The sequence below is a fragment of the Lepus europaeus genome, chromosome 9, assembly GCF_033115175.1.
Source record: "Lepus europaeus isolate LE1 chromosome 9, mLepTim1.pri, whole genome shotgun sequence".
In the NCBI taxonomy this organism is placed as follows: Eukaryota; Metazoa; Chordata; class Mammalia; order Lagomorpha; family Leporidae; genus Lepus; species Lepus europaeus.
Genome location: NC_084835.1, coordinates 81,960,818 through 81,981,841, shown reverse-complemented (window position 1 = coordinate 81,981,841; position 21,024 = coordinate 81,960,818). Strand labels below are relative to the sequence as shown.

General features: G+C 36.2%; 1 protein-coding gene across 1 annotated transcript in view; it reads right to left on the bottom strand.

The window, feature by feature from the left end:
- ASXL3 (ASXL transcriptional regulator 3) overlaps nucleotides 1-21,024 on the bottom strand; it is a 185,540-nt gene that overhangs the window by 106,099 nt on the left and 58,417 nt on the right. The window contains exons 3-4 of the mRNA XM_062200257.1: nucleotides 10,359-10,467; nucleotides 8,994-9,102 (exon numbers count right to left, since the gene is read on the bottom strand). Of these exons, the coding sequence (XP_062056241.1) occupies nucleotides 8,994-9,102; nucleotides 10,359-10,467 (218 nt within the window). The remainder of the gene's footprint in view (nucleotides 1-8,993; nucleotides 9,103-10,358; nucleotides 10,468-21,024) is intronic.

Here is a 21,024-nt window from a genome sequence, read left to right as displayed (position 1 = left end):
CTCTACCTCTGTCCCTCTCTCTCCCTTTCTCTCTCTCTCTCTGCCTTTAAAATAAATAAACAAATATTTTAAAGAAAATCAAGTCCAGTGTAAAATACAGGAGAGTTAGGTATCCAGGTGGCTTTGAGAAATGACAAGGCTTTTAAAGACAAAGCAGAATGGATTTTCTGGTATCAATGAAAATGTAATATTTCTTTCAAAAGCATGGCTGCTTTGTTCTTACATATAAAGCACAGGCTACATAAATCAAACAGAAAATTGGCTAGTTAAGATGAGTAATTGGGGGAATACCACTAATTTTGTTTTTATTTGAGAGGGAGTTTGTTTTTATTATGAGAGCAAACTCTCTTTCCAAATGTTATCTATGTATTATGAAATATTTCTCTCACAATGCAAGAGGAGAAACCCCACTTAACTGGGCCACTTTATCTCCACTTAAAAAGAAAACTCTCCTTTCTTCCATGACTTTAGACTGTTAAAACTGAGCAAAATCCATTTATACAAGAACAAAGTTCACAGTTCAAGGGGAAATATGTATGAAAAAGGGGTCCTTAATGGATAAAAGAAATAGAAAATAGTACCTATAAGTAATGTTTCAAAGAGTTGGGATAAGTCATTTGGAACACATAAGAAGGGGGTGGGGACTAGATGCTGACCAGCTGTTCTCCATCTTCAGGCAGAGAAAAAAGAGGAAATCAGTTTAATTAAAAGCACAAAAGATTTCCACATAAGGATAAAATTCTCTGCTACAAAGGTTATCAGAAACAGAGACAAATATAAGGAGACAGTGAGATTTCTGCTCCTGTAGACATGGACTGTTAGAATAATGTCTAAAGGAACTGACTGGTTTAAGTAAAATTTTAGCTGGAATGAGATGGGATCCAAGGCTGCTTAAGCTTTTGAAGTCCCACATATTTCTGGGGAACTGTGAAATCTGTGGGCGGGGATGAAAGGTGGGAGAATGAAAAAGAGTGGGCAGAGGAAGTTTTATATCCTGCCAATGGTCATTACTGACTGTGAAGAGTATTCTCTTTCCTCTGCCTTTTCTTCCATGTGTAGCTAAAACAACATAATTTGCACATATTTAGGTTTTGCTAGGCCACCAATGAAGAGCAGGTGGCTCCTCCTCCAGCTAACAAAACTAAAATGCAGAGGTACTGAATGGAAGACAAATTAACTTAACCCAAGGAAATCAGGGGACTGGTAGAGACACTGAAGGCATTTCCTTCCCTTACCTATGAGATTCTTAGGAATGGCTTCCAGGTGGAAATTGATCATATGACCTCATCTTCCTCCACAAACCTTCTAAAGTCTGTCAACACTTTCCTGAACCCTCTTCCCCTTAAACACACACACACACCATCCTGTTTAAAATCACCCTGGCGCATTCAGAAGCAAGCTCCTGAAAAACCTCCAGCAAAATAAGTCCATGAGCAAAGAGACAGTAAATTGTGTACAACATCCTCAAACATTACCCACATCACTCCCCTCACAACTCCACCTTTACCCACATTTTCCTTCCCTTTCCTCTTGAGTAAACTGCCCTACCAACTCCTGGTGTGACTGCTCCCCGAGGATGCTAAGCCCTCATTAGTGCATGCCTCACTTTCTCTACAAAGCTCCTCATCTGCAGTCTGCATGTAATTGATGTCTCAACAGAGATCCACACACTTCAGGCCACCTTAAAGCACTTTTCACTTTGGATAAAAGACCCCTTCAACTGTGGCCTCTGAGCCAATGAAAACAAAGAGTCAGCTGAATAATGTTTCATTAAGTTAACACAAGCCTGCCAAGAATCACACAATCAGAAACCCACTTATAAAACTGGCCATAAAGAATAATGAAAAAGGGTCATATAAAATTCTTCCAATAATGGAATCATTATTTACCCTGGGATCTAAGGTTTGAAATATAGGATACGTATTCTCTCAGTATTTTTTGCCTAAACAGAGACGTTTAAAATGCTAATTCCCTTGCTAGAGTGCTGCTTCCTCCCTGAAAGCCATTAGGGTTAACAGCAAGCAGAACCTTTATGATCTCTGCGGATAAAAAATTGTACATTCTCCAGTTTCCTCATTTAAAAAATAGGATGACTGCTGTTGATTTTAAGCTTGAAATATACAAAAGGCCACAAAAAAAGAAAACTCATTTTTTTCTTGTTAATAATAATGTATAAATTGAGGATGAAGAGGATGAAGAGCGTCTTCTGATAGCATCGTTTTATATAAAATATGTAGGGGTTCTGCAAACCAACAATGCATTTTAAGTCAACTCAATACGTGTACGGAAACTCATGATATACCAATGTATTATGCACAGAAAACAACTCAGACAAACATACCTATAAATCTCTGACTAAAACAGGCCATAAAATTCATAATATTTTTGTGGGTGACACAGATCCATACTTATATAGGCACAAATGGTCATGGGTTGTCAACACAGATACACAGATACATCAAGTGATTCACCTAAATCACTCCTTGATCTCCAGAGCTTAGCTTGTAAAATTTAAACAGCTTACTTTTTAAAGTCTTTATTTCTAATACTTAGTAACCTGAGAAACTGTTCAAAAGTCAAGGAAACCTACACATAACCATAGTTCTATGTCTTGTAAATTCCACAATCTATAATATACCACTTGGTAAAAATAATAACCCTACATTGTAAAATGTCTCAACAGAACCTTCAAATAAAATACTGTGGCAAAGCATCTGTCATTTAAAAAATAGCTCTGTTTCCCTGGCCGACTGATGTCCAGAAAAGGAGTAAAGCATTGCTATCATTATCTTAACTCTCCCCAGGACCTCCTGCGTTAATAACTGGAATCAGCCTACTAGGATTCCTTCCCTGTTAGCTTTTGTAAAATGCTTTCTTCTCAAATACTTCTCTACTTGCCCTCCCCCCCCCCACTCCCAATGGTGCAACAAATGTCAATTAATCTGTATTCATTTGAAATAACTCTAGGGTAGAGGAGGCTTATTCGTTCTATTATTGTATCAGTTGATGGCGATTGTTCACCTCCACACTTCCCATTCTTTCACCCCAAAGGAGGAGTAAGAGAGGGAAATAAAGATGGAAAAACAGATGGTCGGCCCCTCCCCTCCTCCCTCCTTTTCACTCCCCCTCCCTTTCTCTCCCTCACACCCACACAGCCACACATGTGCCCCACCTTCTCATTCTCATCAGATTTTTCAAGTATATTTGTACAGCTGTAAGAAATATGGGAAGTATATGCATTCTAACTTTGGTTTAAGTGTGTACTGGAAACAGAGAAGGCAAGGAAATCACCTAGAGCAGGTCAGTTTCCTGGCAGGTAGTGATGATTGTAAGAAATTCTATGACAACCATTCCACAACCTGCTGTGCCAAGGATTCCTCTCTGTCAGAGTCTCAGCGTATGATGAGAAAAGATTTAAACTCATGTTATACAGGTAAATTCTATCAACAACCACTGTCTATTAAGTGTTCCCAGGGGTTTCAGGCAAAGTTTCAGAATGGTTAGAACATGGCTTTTGGGGGTCACACCCATACCAGGACCAGCAGCTTGGGTGAAACACTAAAACCTGTTTGCTTCCTCACTAATCAAAATAAAATAAAATAATTAAAAATATATAAATATTGCCTACTTCACAGGAATGTTGTGAAAATTAAAGAGCCTTCATGTAAATACTTTACAAAAGCTGAACATTGTAAGCACTCAATATATTTTCAATATCAAGGTTTGAAAATATATCTGAGAGCTGTCCTCTGAGGGATATAATACACACATGGGTAGGAAACATTCTCGTCCTACAAAGGCAACTGTTGTTTGCAGAAAGATGCAACATTGGGCAAGTCAGGGAATACTCAAGGAAATAAGCTATTTACTATTCTTTGGGTGATTCCCCAAAGCAATTTTCCTAATGCAACTTCAAAGAAGAGTCCAGGAAATCTAATTTTCATCCCATTAGCTGGATATGTGTGGGTATGAGTTATTTTGTGAAGTACCTATTCACATTTCAAATTAGAGGAGTTTGCTTACCCCTGCTTTGGTTTAATTATTGGCTGAGTGCTCACCCTATCTCCCACCTCTTCCAAACTACAAAAACCCTCCCTCTATTTCCTCTGGAATTCAGGATTAGTCGTTAGCAAAATCTGCAGCCTTCGTGTACTCTTTGAACCCGCCTTTCAGATCCTGATGGACAAAGCCTGGCTCTCTTATGGACACTATCTCCCTTGGAATCCTCTCAAGACTTTTCTCTTCCACAGCTTTCCAACCACTGGCCTGGAACTGGGAGAGGTGACCTATTCTCCTGATTGTTCCTTCCAGAGCACTCTCCCTCCCTTCTCCGTAGACACCTCCACCCCTGAATATCATGCCACCAGCAGTACATTACAAACCATTCTTCCTCCTTTGCCAACTTCTGGAACATTCTCCATTGTTTGAACACTGTAGATCCTAAACGTCACACCTTTTCTTGGCAGTCCTATCATAATTTTCTGTTTAATATTAATGCACGTGACCCTAATACCTTGTGCCAGGGACACCACCAGCCCTTGAAACATACTTGTCAAGTAAGAACGGCACTTTCCTCCAGGTAGACTCAGGCCCATCCCCTGGCACAAGGCTTGAAAAGCGCAGGATAGTTAACTCCATCCACTGCCAGCCAGCCAACTGGAGAGTAGAAACAGCTTTTTCTTTCATGACAGCCTTTAACCTAGGCCTCTTCTTTCCTCTCATCTCAGACACGCACTCCACAATATTACTCTAAACCCAATGTCATCACCTATGCTTCTAGGTAATAGGACTTTGCACCACTCCATCACACAGGAGTTTCTTCATTTATTTCCACATCTGCTTAAATTCTGTGGACATTTACTTTAATTGCCTCTTGAAATTCAACTTCTTTGTCCTTTTGTTGCTATATTGTTTGCATTTGGAAAAAAGACAACTCTACTGAAATCTAACTGTGTGTGCTCTGCACTTTCATGCTTGTCTTGAACACAAATGGAGAAAACAGTACAATCACACTGACCAGTTTCATGATAAATTCAGGACTAATGACATGATTTATATGGTCAGACTCTCTCAGACATTCTCCTCCTTAAATCTGCAAAACTATCTCCTATTCTCACTCTCACTTCATAATCCTTTTCATGATTTTCACGAGAAAAAAAATAAGTAATAAGAAGCAAAATTTTCCACATGCTCACCTACCTTCACTTCTACAATACCCTTTTTCTACTTTTCCTCCTTGATAGTACCTGCCTGTACCCTTGCTAAGACCAATCTTTTCAACTATTGAATGGGTCCCATTCCTTCTGATCTGATCAAACATATGGCAACAGGGCAACCCTCCCATATTATCAACTTCTCCTCAACTACAATTTTGCCATTGGTAATCAATCATTCCAAAATTTATTTCTTACTTTAAAAAATTTATTGATTCTACTGTTCCCTCAGATATTTTTCCCACTTTTTCTCTTTACCACCACAACATTTTTTTTTATTAAACATGTGTATATTTATTTGAAAGGCAGGGTTACAGATAGAGAGAGACAGAGAACAAGAGAGACAGAGAGAATTTCCATGTGCTGGTTCACTCCCCATAAGGCTGCAATGGCCAGGCCTGGACCAGGCCATATCCACAAACCTGAAACTCCATCTGGTCTCCCGTGTAGATGACAGAGGCCCAAGCACTTGGGTCATCTTCTACTGCTTTCCCAGGCACATTAACAGTGAACTGAATTGGAAGTGGAGCAGCCAGAACTGGAATCGGTTCCCACATGTGATGCTGGCATCACAGACAGCAGCTTAACCAGCTATGCTACAAAGCTGCCCCTCAAAAATTCTTAAAATAATTGCTTACAATTCTGATCTCCAGTTTCTCTCATAGAATCCTCTTGACCTCATTTCATTCAAACCTGTGGTATTACCGTTCCACAAAAACTGTCATGGTCCAGTTCATTAGTGCCCTCAACAAAGCTAAATCCAGTAGTAATTCCTTAACCTTTATTATAACCTGACATCCCAGAAGCATTGACATGAGTCACTTCCTCCACAGAAGCACTTTCTTCACTTGGTTTTCAGCATAGAAAATATGTTCTCACATCCATTTATCCTCAGTTTCATTTGCTGTTTCCTATAATCTCTCCAGCCTCCTGTAGCTCAAGTGCCCATCAGCTCAGCCTTTGGGTCTCATGTCTTTTCTACAGCAATACTTCAACTTGTTTATGCAAAATGTAATTAAAGGACAAGAATATTTTGGCACAGACAACTTGAAGTCCATATATCAAGAAGTCTTCCAAAAGTTCATGGGGGACACATATTATGGAAAAACTATACATGGATTTTAAAAGCTGTTTGCTCTAAAATAAACTTATATTTAACCCTAATTTTCCACAAACTTTGTGAAATATCTCCATGTTGACCTTCAGTTTCTGGCTTCTCTTATTCAGTTCATGTCTTTGATGCTATCTATGAACTGACCACTTCCAAGTGTGTATCTCCAGCAAGACCTCTCCTTTGAATTTTGGACATATAAATTCAATTAACATACCCATCTGGTTGTGGAAAAGGAGTCTCATACTCAATGTGTCCAAAATTGAGCTTCTGATCCACAACCCAGTTTCGTCAAACTGTGTCTCTTGCAGATTCTTCTAGTTAAGCTAAAAACAATGCTATTCTTCCAATAACCTTCCAACTTTGAAGCAATTCCCAACGACTTTATCTCATATCCACATTTATCTGTCAGCAGATCTAGTTGGTTCTACCTTCATATATATCCAGAAGCTAATCAATCTGCATAACATTCACTGCTTTTCCTTCATCACCTCTCCTCTAGAGTACAGTAAGAGGTTTCTAACTTGTCTCTCTGTTTTTTATTCTTGTTCCTGTATTGTCCTTTTTATTTAGTTATTCTGCTAAAACTAAAGTATAAACCAGGTTATTATCTCATTAGCTCAAAGCTCTACAAAGCAAGAGCCAGTACAAAATCCAAAATACTCCAAAATGCAAAACGTTTTGAGAGTCACTGTGAGGCTACAAATGGAAAGATGATTAACTTCATAAGATAAGTCACAGTCAAAATGCAGGTGCACTAAAAATATTTCATAACATTACCCCTAGGATGTGTACATAAGTGTACTTGAAATGTGAATGAATTTTGTGTTTAGACTTGGGTGCCATTTCCAACATCTCATTACATAATATAAATACTCCAAAATCTGAAGAAAATACAAAATCTGAAATACTTCTGGTCCCAAGCATTTCAGATAACACTCAACCTGTCTCAAGGCCTATATAATCTGGCCCCCATTACTTCTCTGGCTTTGTATCTCATTATGCATTCCCTTGTTCACTCCGTCCTCCTACCCACACTACCCTTAATGTTTCTAGAACATTCTACTCTCCTGCCTCAACATCTTCTTAAGTTCTGTTCCCCCTACCTTGAACTCACTCCTCTTTAAATACCTGCTCTTGCATTCCACTCAGGTATTTTCTCAAAATAACCCTGTCCTTCCCTCTTCCCCCTTTTTTATTTGGCTCATGTTACTTGTCACCAATGAATAAGCTATAAATATTTTAAATATTAACTTTGCTTATTGTCTTTCTCTCAAAAAGCATCAGCTTCATGAAGATTTGGTTTTTGTTTCTTTATTTGTTTTTACTCCTGTAACTGCGATGTCAAGAATAAGCCTTGGCACACAGTAGAAGCTCCATGTAAATGCTGAGAGCTCAGGAGCACTCACAGAACAGAAATGACATCACTAGGTCTCACCTTCTCCCAAAAGAGAAGAAGATGCCCTATTCACCAGCCCTTCTTGAATGCCAGAAATTCCTGTGCGCTGCTGCCTTGTCCCCACTCTAACCAAAAGGAGTTGCAAAGATTCATAGCATGACAGTAGTTACTGTGTGTGTGTTGGGGGAAGGGGACGGTGAGTTTCCAAAGGCATAGAAATAGGGACAGCAAGTCAAATGAAAGATGATAAAAGCAGCCCATAAAACAGTCTGCAGCTGTTTTGCTAAGAATCTGTGTTTCCTAAGTTACCTTCACAAGCTCTGCTGCAGATCAGATAGAAACTGAAGCAGTATGGGTCTTTCGGGGCCTATCAGACCGCACACCAGTCTAAAGGGCAGGAGTGTTCAGCCGGCATGCAGAGCACACACACGGACCCCGATGGCCATTAATAAAATGAATGGCTTTGGCTTATTACTGACATATGATATTTCTGTGAGGAGTCTTTAAGGTTTGTTTGTTTAAAGGTAATTTACTGATTCCTAGGAGTCCACTGACTGAAACTTTAATTATACAGTCTTCCTCCCAGATCATGATACGGGTCCATTTGTGGGACCAGTGGGTAGGGCAGGAGAAAGTGCAGCAGCCTTTGTGGGACAAATATTTGCCAGAACTGCGGGATAGAATGACAGATACCAGAGGATGATAATGTAACTGTCGTGAGAAAGATAAATATGGATTAACACAGATGGAATTCAGAGGTGGAAAACGTCCCCCTTGGGATTCTGGAAGGGTCACTCACTCATCAAAATGTTTAACAAGAAAGTATCATATTCGGCCCTTATTTCACTGTGAAGAATGATAACATTAAGCTTAATTTACAGAGGACAAGCCAAGGTTCAAAGCTATTATAAAACTCCTGTGATCACAGAAAAGATCATTGCAATCAGAAATGAAGGGCTGGCATTCTCAGTCGTCCCATGGGAATGGAACCTCTAGTGCCTCCAGCAACCCTCCAACCTCGCAAGAGAAATACACTGAGGCTGCTAATACAAAAAATGCTCGGAGAAATACATACTGGGCAAACAAAACACAAAGAGCTATGTTCTGTCACAGGCAATAACCGTTTTAACTCAAAACTAATGATAAATCTTAGAAAATGGTGAAAATGCAGACAGAATATTACAAGGCTGGGAGATTCAGTTAGTGGATTACTGGAATCCTACAACACTTAGGAGAACAGAGTTTATTTTTTGCGACTGGTCACACTCACCTCCATTTTCCTCTCCATTGGCATTTGCCTCAGCCATTTCTGTGCCATCCAACTCAGAGTCACAGACTAAATCCACAGCTCCATCCGCTGAGCACGAGGATTCCTCTTTCTATATTAGTTTTAAAAGGATGATTTATGGAGATGTATTAGTAACAGAAAACATTCGAAATACTTTCAGAAATCTAAAGTATTACCATTGCTATTTGTGATTTACAATTTCAATACTGACTTACTTTGTAATATAAAATCACTGCCCCCCCCCCAAAAAAAAATCTGGGGAAAGGCCAAAGGGTTTTTTTTTTTTCTTGATAATCTTTCAAAATCCACACCAAAAATAATTCATTTTGAAACTGTTGTCCCCCCCCCTTTTTAAAAACTTTTTCTTTATGTAAATAAATTGCGTGAATGATAGAGCAGAATTTTGATCAGTAAGTTAAACACTCATTTAGGTATAAAATGCTAAAAAAAAAAAAAAAAAAAGGAAAGCAAGCAAGCAAGTCTTTTGATTAAGCTGTGTTATTTTTTGAATCCCTACAAGGACAAGTCCCTGTTAAGGAAGAGTTCCACCTTTCCTTGCCCAGAATAATTTTGGCCATTTAAAAAAAATCTCCCCAAAGGAAATTAAGACACGTCAAATATAAATCCTTCATTTAGTAAAACAGTGACTTATTTTTAATAATATACTGAATTCACTTTTTCCAAGTTATACTCCTATTGTAGAACATAAGCTTTTGATCTATAGAATTCTGCAATATAGGTGGCATTTCTGCTAGACGGACATGGGCATTCATCTAAAACAGTTAAGATTCAAGTTATTAGAAGTTTGCATTTCATTTCTCCATCCTTTTCAAATAACAGGTATGCATTCCTAGAAAAACTTCCTTGAGATCATCATTTGTTTTACAATTGAATACTTTATTTAAATCCATACATGTTCAAGCAGAATAAAATTTTTATTTTTAAAAAGCTAAAAAGGCATGCAGATATGAAGCTTCCATATCAACATATGGTCATTAAGTCCAAGAGTTTATGGCAACTATGATCATATTAAACTCCTGGCTGATGATCCATGACACTCCTCCACAAATATTTTAAAGAATCAGGAATTTTAAAGAAGCCACAACTATTTTCCATGACCATATGTTATGGAGTGAAACCACAGATATGCTTTTCTTAAAGAAAAATGCTATTGTTTATTCTTAATATGAAATCATTTTTCTGACATCTGAAAACATTTAAAAGGCAAAGGGGTCATTCTTCTACCCTTCACCCAAAACTAATTTTGTTTACCTTCACATGTCTGAAAAAATGTATGATACACAGGCATAACTTATCACACATAATATGCACAACAGTCCAACTTACTTTGAGAGCATAGAGGCCTGACTTTCCAGGGATTTTGAAGAATGTTCCATCCCCTATTCGAGTGTTAGTGTGAAGCATTGCATTCAGACAGGCTAATGGAGAGGTTCCACTAGAAAATAAAAGTGTGCAAAAATGAAGCAGTCTGAGATGCAGCTTCTGTGGCAAAACTGTTCCCCAAGTCTTCATAAAAAAAAAAGACTTCCTTGCATGCCTTTTTAAAATATCCTCCCAACCCCGAAACATCTACATTACAATAACGAGCCAGTCCAGTTTCACTGAAGTTAATCAGATGCATCAGTCTTATAGGCTTCAGGCAAGAAGTCTACTGAATTAAAATTATGCTTTTATTCATAAAGCAACTGACACTGTATTTTAAAGAAACCAAAGCATTTATGTGATGCTATTTTATAAATAATACCATGAAGCTTTGGATTTTAAATTTTACAGACAACTTCATGGTTGCACTTGAGTGATCAAAAAAAAAAAAAAAACAAGTTCAAGGGTAGCTCCATCCCATAGGTTAAAAAGCAACAAAAGAAAGGTTGAAAAGCACCAAAAGAACAATAAGAAACCAGGGAAGAACTGATTTGAAATTATAAGCATCTAAGTCATAGGGCTGCATTTCTTACATGACCAACTAAGAGTCTGTATCTGTGTTTATATCTCATATAGCTTCTACAATGACATTCTTATCTGTTAGAGATGTCAAATAAAGAAGTATGTGTCTGGGAATTCTGCCCAGTTAATAATTATGCTCTACAGTAAAGATGCAAGTGACTGAATTAAGGAATCATTTTTTAAAGAAATCAAATACCATTAAAATAATGATTAAAAATACCAAACCATAAAGCACAAACTTTATTGGAATATATACACTTGGGAAGATGTTTATGAAATGTGACAAATATATTTATTTCCTGGAGTAGATTTTATACCATGTTTTATGTCTTACTTGCAAATCAGTATTTTTTGCAAGCTATAATTATTGCTTTCATTCAGTTATGTTTCCATATATATTGTACTTGTTAATACACTACCAGATCAATATTTGGTCACATGGATTTTCCTTAGAAGCCTTAGCCTCACCCCACATACCTCTTGGGAGTTATGAGTATTTATTCCAAAATATTCTGGGTCAAAAAGGTCTTTAAGAAATTACACTTTCAAACTCTCAATTTCTGTGATAAAAACACAACTTTCTGTTACTAAATTAAGAATTTCCTAAAATTTGTGATTATCCAACCTGTCACTTACCAACAGAGCTAAGCAATCAAATTTTCTGAGTTGTAAGAAGACACTTTTGCAAGTCAACATGCATATGCATTGTGGTCCTAAAGGCTTATAGTATTACAATAATATGAATACTCTTTATTATTTTAGGAAGCTGCTTGTCTGTGCTAACATATAAATATGGTTCCACTAGTTCTGATGGGAAATAACAATCCTAATACAAATACAATTCTAATACAAAAACAATCCTAATAAAAATCCTAATACAGAATAATGCAGCTGTAACACTAAAGTTCACACAGTTATATGCTGTCTGCTTATGTAATATCTTTCCTCATGAAGCTGCTACAAGCCTACAAACCTCATTTCATTATTTTCCCTCACAAATGATTTTTGCTTATATTTGAAGTGGCCCAGGCACACCCATAAAGTAAAATTTATTCATGTCTGCACGAATGAATTCCAGATAAATAATGCATCAGAGGTTATACTGAATTCTGAAAAATATGTTATTTTTACGGTACACCCTTCAGACAAAAGCACAGAAAATTTGAAGCTGGGGATGATTATGCCAGATTTTGGAGTTTTAATTTAGTGAAACTGTCAGAAATACAGACTTTCCATAGAGACTTGGCAAAAAGATGTTAACATGACAAGTAAAACAGAATCTAATATATAAAAATGACATAATGTAGACTTTCAAAAATATAGCTTAATAAAATTGCTCACCTAACATGAAACCTTACAGAATTCTCTCTGTTGGTTCCTAAGATCTTAAAGCACACAATTCAGGATTCAGATTTAGAATTTTAAAGAGGGACAGGCATTTGGCATTGTGATTAAAATGGCACTTGGGAGGCCCTCTTCCCATATCTGAGGGCCTAGGTTCCAGTTCCTTCCAGCTTCCCACTAATGCACACCCTGGGACACAGCAATGAAGGATTCTGTAGTGTGTCCCTGCCACCCACAAGGAATACTTAGGTTTAGTTCCTAGCTTTCAGGCATTTGGGGAGTGAGGCAATGGATGGGAGCTCTCTCTGTGTCTCCCTCAAAGAAATAAAATAACTAATTAAAAAAGGTTAGAGGCATTGCTTTAAAAAAAAAAAAGACATTAAAGAATAATACAGATTTAAAGGCAACTAAGAAATATTGAGCAAATGTAACACCACTATAATTTATATTTTCTACGGTACAATAACCTAAAGATAATTGTAGACACTAAATCTGCTATTAAATAGCAGTTTAAAGACACTAGCAGTTTAAAGGCTAGCATTGTGGCACAGTGGGTAAAGTGTTGCCTGAAAAACTGGCATCCCCTAGGGGCTCTGGTTCCCATCCTGGCTACTTCATTTTCAATCCAGATCCTTGCTAATGGCCCAGGAAAAACAGCAGAAGATGGCCCAAGTGTTTACACTCTTGCTACCCGTGTGGGAGACCCTGATGAAGCTCCTGGCTCCTGGCTTCAGCCTGGCCCAGCACTGGCCATTGTGGCCAATTAGCAAGTGAACCAATGGATGGAAGTTAACTCTCTCTCTCTCTCTGATTTTCAAAATACATAAATAATCTCTTTTTTTAGAAAAGGTGTTTGCTGCAAACATATATGATGAGTACCCAGTACCCTACAAATAATCTCTATTGAATATGATAATTAAATCATACTGTTTAACTCAATAAGCTCAAGAACTACTACAGAAAAATTCAGAAATATGTAATTCATATCACATGACAGTACATTTCCCAAAGTCTCAGTGCCTACTGGAATTTCCCCAAATCTTTTCCCAGAGCAATCATATGAAATTTGTTTTATTTCAAAACTATATATTGGCAAAGAATTAGAAAATATTTTGCAATCAAATGAATTTTATGCAACAAAATCACTCAATTAGTCACTTTGTTTTAAGCATATCACTTAGACTTTTTAGGAGAAAGAGTCTAATTATTCTGATCCATTTTATTTAAGAACAACACAAAAATTAGCAACAATAGAATTTAAATGCTTAATAAAAGGTAACATTCAATGTGGAATAAGGAACATACACTTTTAAAATCTATATCATTTACTTATTGCCATTATTCTCATTAATGCCATAAAGTTTAGAAAACATTATTTTTATATTTAGAAAAAATAGAATGGGAAAATATATAAATCTGCCTACCTATTTGAATTTAACACACAATGATTATCTGCAGGTAAGAGAGACGATTACACAAATATGATCGAATCTGTATTCTGAGATATCATGAACACATTATAGGCAACAATTCTTAATTTTAATTTCTTAAAAACTATTTTCTTCAGTTAATGCACAAGTTAATCACATCAATCAGAACTAAAAAATTAAAATTTGATAACAGAATATGTATATGTGTATATGAAGCCATAAAACATCAACAATTTAATAAAATCTCTGAAGTTTCAAGTTACTTACTTTCTAATCAGATGAATGGGAAGAACCATGACATCCCGAATTATACAAGGAAAACAAAAGGAAGGAAGAAATAAAAGTTAGTTTTATAGCTTAAAACACAAGTTTCCATCTTACCATTTCAAAAAATTTGACAATGTACAGTGAACACGCCAAAGTCTTAGATTTGGTTGCCTATGGGGAGGTGGAGAGGAAAGAACTGGGGCTTTGGGCTAAAAGGCAACCTGATTTTCTTCTGTAATACTTCTGTAATGCTTTCATTTTGTTCCCATTGCACATGTATTCCATATTTACATACAATTAGAAGTAAATAAGCAGGACAATATCTGCCCCAAATTCTGTTCATTCTTCCATTCCTTATAATCAGGCCCTTTCCTATGCACCTGCCATTGTAGATATACAGTTTATTCTACTTGTTTGTTTTTTTCCCGCTAGACTATAAGGTTGTGGAACCCTTCTGGTTTGTTTTCATTTCCCACAACCCCTGAAGCAGAACAGGGGTGGAATTTGGAGGCAGGGGAGCAGTCATAATTGAAACTGTCTAGACATCAAAGAACCCCCAGAGATGCTATGCAGAGTCCCAGTGCTGTGTGAAATACACAAAACCATTCCTTTATATTATCAAATTGCTGATGCAACACATAGAATTTTGCTATTAGAGAATACATAGTGGAAGGAATGGTTAGCCTATCTGAATAATTTTAAAGTCACTGGAAGACTACCTGGGGAATGCTATAGGAACACTATTTGCAAAGATAATATCATAATCAAGGGCCTCTGTTCATTTACATATAAAATAATAGTACTTTGTAAGACAATATTTAAGTAACTCAAATCTTAATCTTAATAAAAATTCTAGATGAAAACTATTTCTTGTAAAAATGCTAAATCTCATTTTTCAAATACAAAAGCATCAAAAATTAATTTGCATAAATAGAAGTCTAAAGACTTAAATTTAACAAGGCATTAGTAAACACTATGATGAGACAGTTACCGTATTAACTGCTATTAATATAAACAGTGATATGTTTACTCTTCTATCAAAAAACACAGTTCTAGCTTTTTTCAAGTATTACCTTTCAAAACAGTTTTAATTATAAAGGATATATTTTTAAGAGTAAACTACACAGGCCACTGGGGTGTTGGTAAGATTTCAGATCTTCACACAGTATATATTTCTTCACTTTGTGAAAATTAAATTGTACAACAGAATCAGTGCACTTATCATCCTATATGTTACATTTCACAAGAAATGTTCTTAAAATGTAAAAATTAGTATTCTTGGATTATTTATTTTTATTTCTAATGAGCATGTCCATACTAATGGAGGAGAATAAACCATTTTTACCAGTGAAAAAGGATGACTCCTAAACATATATAGTTACAGAATCTGCATCAGCTGAAAAAATCAATACCCTAGATGGTTTAAACACTACCCTAGAAAACTGAGGCAAAACTAAGTTTTTATTTTCTAGAAATATTACTGCTAGTGAAGAATTCTATATGGGCACCGGGTTCTAGTCCCGGTTGCTCCTCTTCCAGTCCGGCTCTCTGCTGTGGCCCGGGAAGGCAGTGGAATATGGCCCAAGTGCTTGGGCGCCTGCACCCGCATGGGAGACCAGGAGAAGCACCTGGTTCCTGGCTTCAGATCAGCTCAGTGCGCCAGCCGTAGTGGCCATTTGGGGAGTGAACCAACGGAAGGAAGACCTTTTTCTCTGTCTAATTCTGCCTGTCAGATTAAAAAAAAAAAGTTGAAACTAAAATGTTAAAATTTAGAGTTCTTTTAGTTCTCTGAATGAGACATGAATGTATGCAATATATATATATATATGCAATTATAGTTGTATATTATCTAAATTCCAGCACAAAACATTAACCAAAAAATGTACACAAAAAATATCCACATTAACTTCATGGCACCTCTAAGATTACTGATGAAATTTTTAATAAGCACTGACATGTGAGGAATAACAGAGATTAGAAAAATATAAAAATAAATAACAACAACCCATCAATCCAAACAAGGAATGGGTAATATTTAAAAGAGAGATACTTTATAAATTTCTATGTGAAGATATCTACATGATTTTCAATACTCAACATGTCTCTAAGGTATAGTTAGAAATGTAATTCATATTTAAAGGAAATAAAATTTGCAAATTTCTTTGTGAAGATATCTATGTGATTTTCAATATTCAACATATCTCTAAGGTAAAGAAAGAAATGTAGTTCTGAAACCCTTTTATCAGGTGGAGAAATTCATACAAGAAATAATTACCAAATAATATGTCATGCAATTCAATTCTCAATTTAAAGAAAGAATTTCAGACTCCAAACTTTAATGTGTATCTCTGATTGGCTTGAATAATATAAAAGACATTCTTCCTAAAATATAAAGTCATTTGAACTTAGACCTTTCATTTACTTTATAGAAACTACCATGCTACCACTAGAAAGACTAAACTGATTTATCAGCCCTACCCAGTAACCTGACCTTGTGTTTTAAAAGGCAAAAATTCCAACACATTAATACAAAGTCAAAAACTTGGTTGGTATTATCTTAAAATAGGCTCTATAAGGAAACTATGGAATAGCTGTTTAGAAGTATAAACTGAAACATAAAATCTATTTTATAATTTTCAAAGAACTTCAATTAAAATAGGTGGTGAAGTGATTGTCTTTAATTATAGAAATAAAGTAAAGAATTGTCACAAAATAACTTTAAAAAGTTCATTAATTAATATTTTACTTACATATTAAAGTTCAAATTATCTATTGAGTGGCATACCTTTTGACATGACAGCATTTGACAAATTTATTCTAACCTTCCCCAATTGAAATGACTCTATTATTCTCCATTTGAAGAATGGAGAATCTTTTAAAGCCTAATTCAATTATTGGGGTAGCAGGCTCTTAAAAGAAGGGAGTATGCCATTTACATTTTAGTTTTATATCCCTGACAGCATTATAGAAATTCTTGAATTAAAGGGGAAAAAAGAATGTGCCACATATATAGATACTGGCAACTGTACCTCTACATACAGCTATGTATTGTGACACACATGTATTACTCTGTCTATATGATGAAAGGGAGGAGAGTACAATGAACAAGACTGAGGGTGTGGGAGCCAGTTAGCCCGAGTTTGAATATGTCAGACTATTCACCGGCTGCATCACATCAGACTCGGTCTCATGTTCATCAGATATAAAACACAGATAACGAAGTCAGTGTGTCATAGAGGGCTAAGCATTTAGAACAGTGTTGGCATGTTGTAAGTGTTCAACAACTGTGAGCTATTATTATTACTCTCATCACTACTCAAAGTAACCAACATCTACCAAGAATGGTAAATGAAAAGGAATTATTATTTCATACCTCATTTAAAGAATTGGTTCAGGCAATGTATTGTTTAATGTCTAACAACATTTTCTTCTCATTAGCAAAAATAGCTGAAGACATGGGCATATGTACTGTATCCCTAAATGATTGCCTTCACATGTATAGCATGTTAAAAAATCAATACCTTATTCAGTAAGGGTTGAATAACAGCAGCACACAGAATGGAAAAGAATGATAGCCACACATATCTATTATTACAGTTACCATTTATTGAGCATCTATAATGTGCCTGGGCTTTCAAAACTCTTATCTGCATTCCTTACAGCTATCATAAAATGTAGGCATGAGTCCCAGTTTTATAAATGTGTCTGAATCTTGAAGATTAAGGATCTTACTGAAACCACATAACAAAATGAAGTGATAAAGCTGAAATTCATATTCTACCTAATTCCAGAGCCTGTGTTCGTTTTACTATCCCATATTCTCTCTCCATAGTTACCTCCTTCACTTTGTATACCTGGAATACTAAGTATATTTAACACCTGGAGGATACACCTAAAGAAAAGCCAGATGTTGCTTAATGGTAAGGTGGTTGGCACCATCTTCACCCAACACCACATATAGCAATGACTTTCTCAGGGTAGATTTCAAATATTGTAAATTAAAAAGTGAGCTGCAGGAGATGACTTTTTTGGTTGTCTTTCTCAGCTGATACTACCCATGAAAACCAAGGAAGAAAGAACTTTAAGAAATGTAAAGAATTCAGATCCAAATTCAGATGTCTCTTCAATGACTTGATCATTAAAGAAAAAACACAATCCACTCACTGAACAAATATTTACTGAGCACACTATGTATCTCAAACTAATCTTGAAATAAATTTGCACTCTCACAGTGCTTTCCACATAATAGAACTGTAGGCTGAGCTGACCTCAATTTTCTGAATACATGTGAAAAGATGGAATGCAGAAAAAAGGCATCCTTGAGGCAAGTGACAAAGAGGAAAAACATTTAGAATTTCAATGTTATCCTCAGTTTCTTGCAAGGATATGATTGAGATATGATCATGCACGGATTTTTTTATAGTATCAACTCCAATGCACCTGCAATCAACCCACAGCCATAAGTGTCTCTTCAAGGCATATACTATTTCCCACCTCTGCAAACTCAAAGAGAATATTTTCAATTCGTCCAAAAATGTATCTTCCAAAATAAACTAGTGAACTTAATATATTAAAGAAAAGAACAGATGTTACAATTATATGAGATGACAAATTAGTTTCATATTGAAATGTAAATTTCTATATTCTTGTAGCCAATGAGACGCTTCCATTTTTTCACCCATAATTAATTCTGCCACATTTCCAATACCTGTTCTATGGGATAGTCATCCCAATGATGCTCCAAATAAATCGCCAAATTTATGCAATGTTGATTCTCCTCTTGCAAACTCACCAACTATATTAATAATACATGTATATGAAAGTCTCTAAAACAATCTAGCTTGACTCCATGTTTCCTACCCATATCTAACAAAAGGGATCTTATTCACCATAATATCAGCAACATCTCCTTTTATGATATGCCAAAGAATATACTTGGGGTAATGCTGTACCACATTTAAATAGAGAGGATCACCAGGAGAAATGTACTTAGCAGTCACCATTCCCAGGAATGCTTAATTTTATGATCTAAATATTACAAGGTTACTTTAAAACAATTTAAAATATCTTTTTTCTGTTAAAAAAGTTTAATGTGATGATTTTTCCCTGTGTAAATTTGTAAAATTGAAATGTGTACTCAGGAGCATTAAACAGCATTGGAAAATTTACAAATGATATCCATAGACAGTTGAAAATATATGTATTTATGATATTACATTACTTAATAGATGAAAACCTACTATGAAAATCCACACATTCATCCCCTACCACCAACCCACAGATCTGCCTCCTGCTTCCCTTCTGCCCTCACTCAGCCCTGGGTACAAGCCTTCTCCTCTTTAACCATGACTGAAGCAATTCTTAGACTATTCCAACTAGCTTGCCTCCATAAAGCCTCAACCAAGTTCACCTCTGAATTTGCATTTTTACTTCCTTCCATCTTAGCTGCAAAGGATCTTTACCTCACTTACAAGAGGGTGATTTTAAGCTCCCAATCATTCTCCATCTTCAACACCTCCCTACTTCAATTCATTCTACACACTAGGGCCAGATGATTTTCTTATTTAAAATTAAAAAAACAAAAAAAACAAAAAAAACAAAAAAAAAACACCACATTTCCCAGTCTCCCTCTCAGGCTGTGCCATTCACTGGCTTTATTGTTTTAATGTGTGGTTTTCGCTGCCCACTAAAGCGAGCACAAACTCCACTGCCTGACACAGGCTTCTCTACTATACAACTGGCACCAACCTCATCTTTATCTTCAACTCCCAGCCACTCCCTGTAATCCTATCCAACTCAGTAAATCACAGTTTTTTATGGTTTCCCATCTCTCTGCTTTGGCTTATATGAAACTCTGTGCCTGGAATCGTCTCCCATGACTAATATACTGCACTTTGTCACTCAAATATTTAAGAGATTTTTAACAACTACTTGGATGGTGAAGCCTTTTGTGATCATAAGATACCTCTCTTCCTCTAGAAAAAACTCAACACTTTCCCTCTCATCCTTTCTGAAAGTTGTTTACACTTCTAACTTCCCTGCTCTTACAACTTCCAAGAAGTCTGGAAACTCCACAGGGGTCAGACACATACTTATAGATCTTTGTATTGCCTGACAAGCGATCCTAATGTATTAAAAAAGTTTTTTTTTTTACTGAAATAAATGTAATTGTAACTATAAAAAGATATTAGAACTATGGGTATGTGAACATAAAGTACCCTAGATGGATATCACTGAATTCTTTTTAAACTCAGGGATACAATCTTGTCTGTTATACATTCTATATATCAGACAGGCTGATGTGGCTGCAATCCTTTCTTTGAAGAACTCTCCTGTCCTTAACAATGTGATTGCAATGAAACAGTCAATAAAATGGTGTTGATTTCCCTATCAGGAAGGAAGGCTTGATGGAACTATCTCCCTGGTCACAGTGATCAGTTGGGGGAGTTTGCATATCTTTATAGAATTAGTATAGAAATAAAGGGAAAGAGTGTAAGTTGTTTTCAGTAAGAACATCAGCTGTAAAGACACCAAAAAAATATCAGCTGCTGCATAACTACTGAGAATGAATCTAACCAGAGGAATGCAGAACAAAACATGGAAAGAAAATAGGGAGAAAAATGACATCACTTGAACTCCTCAGTTATCATGCTGAATATCAACTCTTTGGATGCCTAAATTAAATAAGCCAATAAATCTGACAACTTTCTGTCTGATATGTGATTCACAGAGAACCTAAGTAAATGATTTAATTTTTTTTATTTTACCTATGCTTCAATTTCTTCATCTGCAAAATGATGAGTTTAAAATAGGTGTGCTTTATGATTCCACTAGTCCTTTTCTGGTTGAGACTTAAGGGTGTTTGGTAACAGTTTGACTGAAGTTCATTCAGTTCAAGCTGCTCTGCTGCATGACTCCCTCATCTTCAAGGCCCACTGTTCTCCTCTCTTCTTCCTCCGCGGTCCTGGTGCTCTTTTTGTCACCTCATAATAACTACCAATCATCTC